The 12,473-nt window shown below is 33.8% G+C and overlaps 1 protein-coding gene and 1 pseudogene across 5 annotated transcripts in view; both read left to right on the forward strand.

The window, feature by feature from the left end:
* The window catches only part of LOC108993202 (probable cyclic nucleotide-gated ion channel 20, chloroplastic), a 39,640-nt gene extending 36,084 nt beyond the window's left edge, over positions 1–3,556 (forward strand). For all 5 annotated transcript variants that reach the window (XM_018968023.2, XM_018968025.2, XM_018968027.2 and 2 more), the window contains one exon: positions 3,339–3,556. In XM_018968023.2, the coding sequence (XP_018823568.1) occupies positions 3,339–3,441 (103 nt within the window). In that variant the 3' untranslated portion in view covers positions 3,442–3,556. The remainder of the gene's footprint in view (positions 1–3,338) is intronic.
* A 3,110-nt stretch (positions 3,557–6,666) lies between these two features.
* On the forward strand, positions 6,667–7,845 carry LOC108993067 (annotated as a pseudogene).
* Positions 7,846–12,473: the final 4,628 nt, after the last annotated feature.

Here is a 12,473-nt window from a genome sequence, read left to right on the forward strand (position 1 = left end):
ATCATCCATGTAATCCAGAAACAGAGCCCAACTTCTATTTTCTCTTTGACTAGATTGTAAGCACTATCAAAGAGGGCACTTACCTGGAGCAGTGACCTTTTTTTTTTTTTTTAATAAGTAAACGATTATATTGATATGAATAGGCATAGCCCAAGTACACCAGATGGTATACAAAAGGTCACACCTAGTTAGAGAGAAGTAATAGAAACAAGAAAATTATAGAAATCGAGAGCCACAACAATCAATAGCTGTGGCCCAAAGAAAAAGAGTGCTAACGAAAACAAATTTAGTTCTTCTAGTGAGCGCTCATTGTCTTCAAATGTCCGGTCATTTTGTTCCTTCCATAGGCACCACATGATACAAATCGGGATCATTTTCCACACCGCTGAGATTTGTGGGAAATCTCGTAGATTTATCCAGCTAGCCATGAGCTCTGTCACTGTGGCAGGCATAACCCAAGCTAACTCCATTCTATTAAACACTTCATTCTATAACATTCCAGCCACCTCACAATGCAACAATAAATGGTCCACATTTTCACCATTTTTCCTACACATACAATACCAATCTACTATGATCGCCTTACCTCTTTGTTGATTATCTGCTGTCAAGATCTTACCTAGTGCTGTTGTCCATACAAAAAATGTCGCTTTGGGAGGTGCCTTGTTTCTCCATATCTTTCTAAAGGGAATTGCGTATCCTGCGGTTGTGTAAGCAACTTATAGAAAGAACGGACCGAGAATTTACCTTTACTTGTGGGTATCCACCACATCTTATCTGCTCCTTGGGTTCTCTGCCTCATGGTTTAGAAGAGCAAAAAACTCCTCAAAGCTGCCAACTTCCTAATCTTGGGCAGCTCTAGTGAAATTCACCTTCCATTGGACCGGTTTCCCAAATGACTCCATGCAATTATCCACCGAGGCATCTTTCTCACCTGCAATCCTACAAACTTATGGGCAAATATCCTTTAGGGCTTGATCTCCACACCATAGGTCAGTCCAGAATTTATTCTAGATTCATCGCCCAACACTAGTCTAGTATGCCGATTAAAGATCCCCCACCCTTTGCGAATATGTTTCCAAATTCCCACTCCATAAACCCCATGGACCTCCCTTGTGCACCACCTCCCCCAAAGGCTTCCATATTTGCAATCAATCACTGACTTCCATGGAGCAATGACGTTTATCAGCCGGTCATTGATGCTCCGAACTCCATACCAGGTTTGCTAGTGTTGTTGCTGTCCACGCACGTGAGTCTGGAACTTCTGGAAGTGGAGGGTGCTTTCAAGGTTGAGAGAGAGAGAGATAGAGGAGAAGGAGAAAACCTCGGTTCTCTGAGAAAGAGAGAGTGAGGAGTCAACCGGCGGTCTGGCAAGAAGATAGGGGGAGTGAAATGGTGCGGCTTAAGCTCTAGGGGCTATGGCTTTCTTCCTTGGGGTGGGGTTAGGGCAGACGAGATGGAGATATATATATATATATATATAGAGAGAGAGAGAGAGAGAGAGAGAGAGATTCTGGAGTTTCAAAAAAACAGAGGGTGTGTTGGGATCGATTGGCATTAGCTATTTATAGGGAAGGGCTTGCTTTCACAGGACTAACAGTTCTGAATGCAGGTTGGGTGGTTGAACAACAAGCAAGGTGTTTGGTGAAATAAAGGTACTGAGTGAACACTTTGAATGCTCTCGAGCACTTGGTCAAATTCCACTGAGTCTCTCTGACTTGCTCACTATCATGTATTGCTCACCTCTCTAGCATGCATTAGTCGCCCTTGCGTGCTATCTCGTATTGCTCGCATTTGCTCGCTATCATGTATTGCTCACCATTGGACTTGCTCGCTACCACGTGCTACTCGCCCTTGGCTAACTCTTAGCTTGCCTTCCTCACCCAAAACCAACTTCCCTCCGTATGTAATCTCGAGAAATAAGGCACTACCACTCAGGGTGTTTCTCAATTCTACCTATGATGAGCTCAGTTCTTACATAATCCCCTTCATGATATAGTTTATCATTTTGGGGGCACTGTTCACATTCCATAGCCTCAAATTGTCCCAAAAACTAGTTTTCATTGCTCTTTTTGAACGACCTAAACTATGTTCTTTCTTCTTCTTTTTTCACTACAAAGCCCTAAAATGTACATATATTTCCTACCTTTTTCCTGTTTGGACCTAAATCCTTGCCAATCAAAATCTTTATTTTGCTGCTTCCAAAGAAAAACCTGCAATATAATCCTTTCTCTAAAATAATCAGTTTATCCTCTTCCCATAAATTTCTCTATACCAACTGTTAAGATATAAAATAAATAATAAAATCTATCACTTTCCATCAGCTTAAGCTTTTGGAACAAGTGGTAATTTCACATAATATCAGAGCAGAGGTCCTGAGTTCGAACCTTGACTCTACAGTCTATCCCATTTAATTAAATATTCCATGTATTAGGCCATCCATTGAGGGGAAGTCTAACCCACACGTGATGGAGAGTATTAAGATATAAAATACATAATAAAATCTACCTTTTTCCATCAGTTTAAGCTTTTGGGACAAGTAGTGATTTCACATCCATTCTCAATTGCAAAGTCTAAAATTCTAGTCCTTTAGCTCACTTATATTAGTTGTTGACTGCTGTTTAGAATATTCAAAGAAATAATAAAAATAACCATCAGTCTCCAAAAAGCGAATATCCTTTCGCTTTAACTCTTGGTAATGAAACCCAAGAAATACAAAGCTCTTCATTCTGGAAGAGACTTGGAGAAAAGAAAGCTATAACAAAAGTCCCTTTAGACAAGCTTGCCTTTCCTAAATCTGGATTCCTACAAGTTGATGGGGTTTCTCACTTACTACTTTTTGCTTTTTATGAAATGTCTAGATAGATAGAGAGATAAATTCACTCATCTGGTTTTGCCCTTACCATCTTGTATATTAACTGAATGTGAGACGATATCAAGTGGGACCACCTTCGTATACATGACAAGCAGCATAATAGGTTGAGAAACTGATTTCTATTATGGTGAGGTTTTTTCAATTTTCAGTGGTACTAAATCAGATATATGCATAAAAGCAGATTCCGTACTAGGTCCCATTTATTGGGGATTTTCTACGGGTGTTTCAGCTTCTAAAACAGAAGCTACATGCATATCATTTGGTAACCCAAGGTTCTTGAGAGTTTCACCAAGTTTTTGGATTAATTCAGTCTGATTGAATGGCTTATAAGAAGCAGTCCGTTAAGGATGAGTTAAACAAGACAATACAAAGGATTTTTTTCTCATTCATGATGACCAGAAAATGCATTTTTTAGTTTTTTCTTAATACCTCACATTTTGGTGTGAAATTTGCTTTGCTGTAGGTATGAATCACCCTACTGGAGATCCCTAGCTGCAACCCGCATTCAGGTAGCATGGAGATACAGGAAGAAGCGTCTAGTTCGTGCAGAAACGTCGCCAATCTAATTGCTTGTCAAGATAGTAGATCCCGCTATTTTGTGTTGTACATGCACAGTTTTACGTAGTTCCATGTCTATCATCATGAACATCATATGGAGCCATAAATTTCTGATTTTACTGATGGTGTCTTGTATTGGAAAACCCAAACTACCTGTTAGTTGTTCTGGACTTGGATAGTATGAACTCCTATTTGTAGATAGATATTACATGTAGATAGATATTATATGTATAGATATAATATGAACACTAATTCGACTCAAAGCTCCCACGAATCACAAAACATCAAACATGTTGTGGATAACATTCCTTCAATTCCCACTGATTGGAGTAGGGCTAAAAGCTCACTCCCTCAATTCGTGAGGGGGTCAAACTGAGCATAGATGGACTGCATTGAAAGTATGTTTTTTTATCGGTCGGAGCTGATCATCTTGACTTGATCCATTGGTGTGACTTAGTTGGTTTGATAGGAACTAAAGAATCTTCAAGGAAGAAAAAAACCCTTTCACAGTAAGTCCACCCATCTTCAACAAGCTGAACAGAAGACAAACTCTTATCAGAATTAAAATCAAATATTGTATTTTATTATTGTTATTATAATCAGAATATTTGGTTTTAGAGATTTATCAAATAACATCTCTATGCAATTTCTTCATAAATAAGGATCAACACTTTATATTCATTCATCCGTTTCTCTCTTATTTTCATTCTACACTTTTCCATTTTAGCTCTTCATTATATTCTACATTCTATCACCCTAGCATACAATCAAATAGATCAGCAGAAGGAAAACGGCTTATCATTCAGCTAGTTTTAAGTTCTAAGTCATGTTCTGACAGTTGCAGGAAAGCCTCTCTTTTTTTCGCTATGAAAGTTGAACTCTTCAAAATTCTTTAGGAACAAAGTGTTTGTCTGCTTTGAATTTCTGCATATAATTCCAGTTAGTGACTGCCCTGGTAACTTCAGAATTCAATCACCGAACTTTTTTTAATGGGAATATCAGAGAGTGAGAGTTCTTCCCAAGATCGTTATTCTAAAGTTAGCAGGGCAGTTGATGAGTGAATGACTACTGCCTGCCCTGCTAACTTCCGAATCCATTCACCTAACATTTTTAATGGGAAAGGAGAGGATGGCCTGTTTGGATATAGAAAGAATATTAATCTATTTCATTTCATCTCATCTCATCATCATTATAAATTTTTTAAATTTTCATGCAAAATATAATAAACAATTCAATTTTTTCAAATCTCAAAACAATAATAATATTAAAAAATAATATTCTAATAATATTTTATTCAACTCATCTAAAATCATTTCATCTCATTATCTAAATGAGCCCTAGATTTCTTGCCAAGGTCCTTCTTGGCATGCCTTGTTCAAACAAAACATGATTCCTGCATTCCATACTAAGAGCATTGGTATTAGCTTCATCAAAGTGATCTCCAAAATTTGATGAAAAGTACATATGTTCCATAAATCTAAAACCTCCATCACCATAACCCCACATTGGATTAATCAAAATAATAATATTACATTATTTTTTTAATAAAAATATTTTTAATTTATTTTTTTCATATTTTGTAATTACACAAACCATATGATGTTAATTAATAATTTAATTTGATGCTTAAATTATTGTTTCTCAACTAATTTTTTTTCTCAATCCAATTAATCATCATTAATACTTAAACTGTGGTGGCACTAATCTGAATGTTGGAGGAAGTGATTTTATAATAAAATAATAGGAATAGACTATAAACAGTGTGTCTTCAAATATGGAGATGAAAGTAAATACACTATAGCTCAAAGTTGGAGTTTTGATTGTTTACCAAATCCAATGCAGCGTTTTTAACCACAAACCATTCAAATTTTGAATATTCCTCCATTTTGAAGAGACCGATGCCAGTGCTCTAATTACATGTCTATGTTGGAATGTCTGCTTAGGGATTTACGGCAATATTGAATCAACTTCTACCTATTAACTTTAGAAAATACAACTCTTGTGATCTCTCGAGTCCCTGATTAACAAATGATCTAAACACCAGATTTAAACTTCATCTTCTTTATTTGGATCAATTACCATATATATCACACAAAAAATAAAATATCATGTTGGCATATATATTCAGTTTTTTAAACTTAGTACTCTAATAGAATTGCAATGGAGTTGGGCATGCAGTATCTATAAAAAAATAGAAATAATGTTGTAAAACCAAAGAGTTTGCATGCTAGATCTCCCGTACACGAGACTGATCATACTCGAGCGAGTTTCAAAAGGGATTTGCGACATTTCACACGGGACTACACTCATCAATGTAGCACGCCTTGCATGTAAAGAGATGAGACCTTCTGCCAGACTTTTAAATTGGGCAAAATTTGTGTTCCTTAATCCAACTACTGTTCACAATATGCGTCATCATGAAAACCTTTTGGTCGAGCGAACATATCAAAATTATGAATATTTTTAGAATGACTATATCCTTATAATTAAAGCCCCACCTTTATAAACTCAAGTATCCATATATAATCCAGTGGTAATTAATTAAGCGGTAACCCTATTAATTCTGATAATTAGTTTCTACGTTTTAATGCTTCATTGACCTTAATATAAACGTCTTAATTAGATCTTTATTCAACTAAAACATGAAGCTGTAGCCTCATGATCTCTGATCTGATCCGAGGAGATAATTCATCGATCAGTACTATAATATATATAGCAAAGAAACAAATTCCGATGATCACAAAACCCTCAGATCGACCATATTAATTAATTTCCTCATGATCTTCTTCACTCCGGGAAGATTTTAAGTTTTCTTTATAAGATGATCATTCATTTATACACGTCGTACGAGTCTTTTTTTGCAGTTTTATCTTCTAAATATATATATATATATATATATATATATTATAGTACTAACTCATCTTGAAAAATTGGTTCTACAAGAGATGATTGCTTATTACTTATAAATATGTCCAAGACCTTATCGACAGATAATGTGAGATTATTTCTCAACAGTGTCAAGAAATCAAAATTCTAATTGCTCATAACAGGGTTCTTCCAAGATAGGTATCTGTGAGAACTTTCTCAAATTAGATTGTAATCTTTTGTTTTATTCTTTGGTAGTCTATGCATAGAATTATCAATTCAAGACTAATTGATTTATTGATACTCTTCTTTGGCTTTAATTCATTTCTCCGCAAATCTTTTGTTTTAATTCATTTACTCTTCTTTGGCATGGTGGCTCGATCTATGATGCATGGTTTAGCTGTGCTTCTAACCAGACATGCACTTGTTCATGATCAAGATAAAAGATTTCATTGTTTTTGGACTCAGATTGTTATGGAAACTTCATTGTTCAGTTAGTTACTAGTGTATTTTTTTATGTTATGGAATGCAGGTTGCACAAGTGCTTCATACACTTCCCTACTCATTTTCACAACTGGGAATGGCATCAGGAATCATTTTTTTAGCTCTTTTATGGGTTGATGGGAAACTGGACTGCGTACCTTTTTAGTGTACTTTATGTTGAGTACAGAACTAGAAAAGAGAGAAAATTTTGACTTCAGGAATCATGTTATTCAGGCAATTACATCTCTCTCCCATTAATTATTATGCAGCTAGCTAGATTTGGTACAAATATTACCTATGAGAAACAGTGCAGAAGAGGTGCAAGTTTATCACCATCTGTTTTTTTTTCTTTGGCCACAAACCAAATTTTTCTTTTCTGATTCCAAGTTTCTTACTTTGATTGTGTGCAGTGGTTTGAAATTCTTGATGGGCTGTTGGGGAAACTCTGGAGGAATGTAGGCCTCTTTTTCAACTGCACTTTTCTTCTATTTGGATCTGTAATTCAATTGATCGCATGTGCAAGGTATATAAATTAAATACAAGAATTATTCATTGCCATATATATAACAACAATAATTTTCATTTTTAATGAAAGAATTATTATATATATCTTGACTGACTTGTATTTTCAATCAACATGATTATAACTGCAGTAATATATACTATATAAACAACAATCTTGACAAGAGAACTTGGACTTATATCTTTGGCGCATGTTGTGCAACAATTGTCTTCATCCCATCATTCCATAATTACAGAATCTGGTCTTTCTTGGGCCTTATAATGACCACTTACACTGCATGGTATCTCACCATTGCTTCCCTTATCCACGGGCAAGTAAAAATCAGACTGTAATATATGAATTTAGATCAATAAAATTAGAAAAAGTGAAATCATGCACAATTTCCTTCTCATGATCCATTTTTCTTATATCTTTTGTTATCCTATATATGGGCCTGTATGTAAAGGGAGTGAAGCACTCAGGACCAGCAAATATGGTTCTATACTTCACTGGGGCCACCAACATTCTCTACACCTTTGGTGGGCATGCGGTCACAGTGTGAGGATTTACTAATATTTTTGGAGTCATTCTATCTGTAAGTAGGTGCAGAGGACACACCCTCCACACCCTTATACGGTAGCTACCAAATACTATAGCAGTTAGAGGTCACATGCATGCATGCAGTTTCATATTTAGGTTTCATATTTTGTTAAAGCTGGAAACATTACTTTTCATTATGTAACTTGCATTAGAAACATGATTTTTCTCCTAGTTAGGCCAGACATTCTTTTCTTTTTTTTTTTTTCTGATTTCAGGCAATACATATAACTAAAGTCCTCGAGATTGTGTTGGATGCAGTACCGTTATAGTGATCTATTGCCATTAAGGAATGTTGTATATTTCTTTTCTCCTGTTTGGTGACACTTGTTATTGGTTTCTAGATAATTTGTAAGTTTGGTTTTGTATTTCCCACTTGTGCAATTACTTTTTTGAGGAATAACATACAATTTGGATATGTATAATATTTTTTCCGGATTCTCGAGCATTTTTTTTTTATTTTATTTGCGGCGAATTTTAATCGCCGCAAATAATTATTTGCGGCGAGATTTAACTGCTAGAAATGTATAATGGCGACAATAATTCAAAATTTTGGAAAAATATTGAGTCATTTGCAGCAATTTCTGAACCTTTTGCGATGCTATATATCGCCGCAATTGAGTTTTTTCAACGATTAAATGGTAAATGGAAATGTCATTTTCGTCGATTTTTGAGACAATTGCAACGGAAAAAAATTGCCGCAAATGGTAGTTTTTGTGACGATTTTTATCTACGCTGAAATTGATCAGAAAATGCACTTTAATTTCGTCGAACATGCAGCGAATTAGAAATCGCTGAAAATGATCAATTGCAACAATTATTAGGGGTATTTGCGACGATTTTGAGCACTGAAAAAAGCTTAATTTCTTGTAGTGAGCTTACACCTCAGCACTACTTCTTTTCTCCATGCAGTACTACGTACTACGTAATAGACTTATTAATTTTATGGGATGTTTAATTAATGGCTTACCTTTATCATCTGCTTTCGCTTTTTGCAAAATATGATTTAAGAAAAAAATAACTTAAAATACCAATTAATCTGCATCATCTGTTAAAAAAGAAAAAAAAAAAAAAACCCTAATTAATTTCGAAAGGAAAAAAGCTACAAAAATTCATATTTTGTTAGAACATATATAATTAATTAAACATGAATATTTAAGTTTATATCTTGATCCCATTCAACAGTCTTTTTGAAATTCCAAAGTACTACATATAGTACTAATAATTCGCGCGGTTCCTAACATTTTCAGTAATTTTCACAACAATTATCTTAATTATAACGTCCTAAAATGATTCAACACTTGCAATATAATATTCTTCCACCTAACTATCTATCTGCTAGGGCTAGCTGCTACTGAGCTATATATATATATATATATATATATATATATAAAACCAGTGCAAGCATGTTGAGGTATATATATATAATATATAGCTGTAGATTAATAACTTCCAGATCATTGGGTACAGCTTGTATATGTCCTCCAAGCTATGAATTCAGATTCTCAAAATTGAAGCAGATAGATGAAGATAAATGGGTACTGAGATGATGTATAGTAACAGTAATAGAGATGCCAACAGCAGCAGTAATGAAGAAAAAAGTAGTAGCTAGCTAGGTGGATGCATGCTCAAATTTAAAACACTTGGTTTATATCAATATTCAAATTCCTAACCAATATTGTAGGTTCACATGGTGATCTCAGGAAGCAATGCAAATTAATTAATATTTCACAATGCATATTGCTAGCTAGCTGCAAGCATGACATGAGAAGGCTAGCTAGCTAGCTAGGTAGGCAAAGAGCCAGCAAGAGAATTTAATATTTCTGTGCACTTAGGTAAGGCATGAATATTGTGGCAGAATTAAACCAAGTCAACCGCCGATAAATGATGACCAATTACTTTAATTTAGAACTTGAAATTAATTTAGTTATTCCACTAGAATTAGTAGTACCAGTTCTGATATATAATAAATATATATATATATATATTTATAGCTGGACCATATATGCAGCATGCATCGACTCCATTCAGAACTGTATTTAAGTAACCATAAAAGCATAATTAACAACGGTGACCTTGGCCTGCCATGGTTGCAAGTATATATAGTAATTAGGTACAAATATGCATGCATGGCTGGCTAGCTAGCTAGCTGCATGGTTACTTTCTCCACCCACCTATGGTATTAAAATTAACTCGATCGTCAAGTTCGGTTTTGCATGTAGGAGAACGAATTAATAAATGTTCTTTACTAATACACGATGAGACATGAGACGGATCTTTTTTCTTTCTCCAATGTTTGGAATCTGATTATTAGGGAGCTTAAATGTTAACAAAGAAAAAGAAAATAGAAACTTTCCTTCCTAAAAGGTTGACACATTATATATGTGTTTTTTGATATATTTTTCATGTTTAATTTGGTGATCATTATATATATATATATATATATATATGAAGAGCATACATTTTTTCTTTCTATTTCTTTTAACACATGATTTTTCAGAATTAGAAAAATTAGTATAATAAGTTTTTCTCTTATAATGATTTTCAGTAGGACTGTATTCTTTAAATAAAGAAATTAAATCAATTTCAAAAGTTCTATTTATCACAATAAGCTGGATGTGATAAATAATATATATATATATATATATAAATATACACACCCCAAATCAGCAAGCTAAATTGCTGATCATCTTGATGCATGATCAGCTTGTGTGTATATATATATATATATATATATATATATATATATATTTATGTTGAAAATCTCCTTTGCTTATAACTCATTTTCTTGGTTTGTTTAGCATGAGAATTACCTGTGATCATGTATCAGTTTTTTTCTGCAGGTAGCTAGGAATGTTCATACTAATGGCCGTACCGGAGACAGCTGATTGCCTCTTTCATATTTTATATATGCAGAAAACAATTAATGATGCCTTTAATTAACCACCCAAAAACCGCAATACCAATAAATCTATGGCACTTAAATGTTGCATATTTTGCACAATTCAATAACCTGCATGACTAGCTAGCTACGTACCCGCAGCAGATCAAACCATGTCTTGAAAGGCTTGATCATCACTCGATCATATAGCTAGCTCAGGCAATAATCCTTACATTTATTAACCAATCTTGTTTGTTATATAGGCAAAGGCCTTGTTTTCTAATATAATATATATATATATATATATATCACTACAAGAAAACAACTTATTTCCTGCCAGCTATTTCCTGCCAAAAAGATTATTTCCTGCTAAAATGAGTCTATTTTTGTCTCAAATAGTCATTCTCGTCACAAATAATTTGTCTCAAATGCCCTATTTTTTTGTAGTGTATAGGTATGAAAAACCAATATCCAGCATGATTTGATCGATGATTTTTCAATAATATTGGTTTCATTCAGTACTAGAAAATGCAATATTAGCTGTAATGTTAATGCTAATATATTAATGGTACTGTACGTAGCTACAGTATATATATAGAGGTAATTATATACATTTGATTGTTGGCCTCTGACATATTTAAAACAGAAGATATTAAGTGCGCATCAACAACGCTATTAATATATGCTGCCAAAATTCTTGGTTAGCATTAAAGTTCTGCATTGCATAAATATTCATTAATAAGCAAGCATGACCATGGCTAGCTGCATGCTGGAAGAAGCCGTGTTGAAATGCTTGCTTTATCACGCGATCGATCGTATCATTACAAGAAAATTATTTATTTGTGACTAATTATTTTTAGAGAAATGATTATTTTTAATTAAAATAAATTTATTTTCGTTGCAAATAGTACTTCTTATCGCAAAAAAATATTATAAATATTCGTTTTTCTTGTAATATATATCTCCGCCAGCACTTTAATTATTGGAACAAATTACAATTTTGGTTGGCAATAAATATTGACACGTACGTACTTAATTCAGGTCATTCATACTTAATGATCTATATATTTAAGAAGTAAAGTAATCATCAAAAGTCAGCATGATTCATTCAATAATGTTTGTCATTTGGTACTAGTTTTAAAAGTATTTCAATGGAAATGTTTAGGAACAGATCAAGACATATATACGTACGACCAAATTAAAAGAATCATACGACTAAAGACGTTGACATGATAGTTAATTTACATGCATGTATTTCAAAGAACCAAACGCACATGCATTTGCTTGATAATGCTACATGTTTTCAGAGTTTTAATGAGAAGCTGCAAGCAGACCTGAATATTAATTAGCAGAGAGGGTACCATTATAGCACAAGATTTTGAAGCAATTCTTAGAAGAAAAAGTAATGAAGAAGAAGTACTAGTGGTAGAATATTTGTATTCGACAATTAAAAGACATGATGCAAGCACATGATATATATATATATATATATGGACCAGTAAGAATAATGTCATAACTAGAGCTATATATCATGACAAAGCTTTAAAGTTTTCCAAAATACTAATTCTTGCCTTGACAAATATTATTACTGCCTAGATATTTGTCTTATCGAGAAATTCTACTCATTAGTTATTATTCACTCTTACACTCCACACCTACAGTTTTTTTATGGGGTGTGAGGTATTTTTCATAGAGAGTATAAGTATTTTTCA

The sequence above is a fragment of the Juglans regia genome, chromosome 15, assembly GCF_001411555.2.
Source record: "Juglans regia cultivar Chandler chromosome 15, Walnut 2.0, whole genome shotgun sequence".
NCBI classification, from domain to species: domain Eukaryota; kingdom Viridiplantae; phylum Streptophyta; class Magnoliopsida; order Fagales; family Juglandaceae; genus Juglans; species Juglans regia.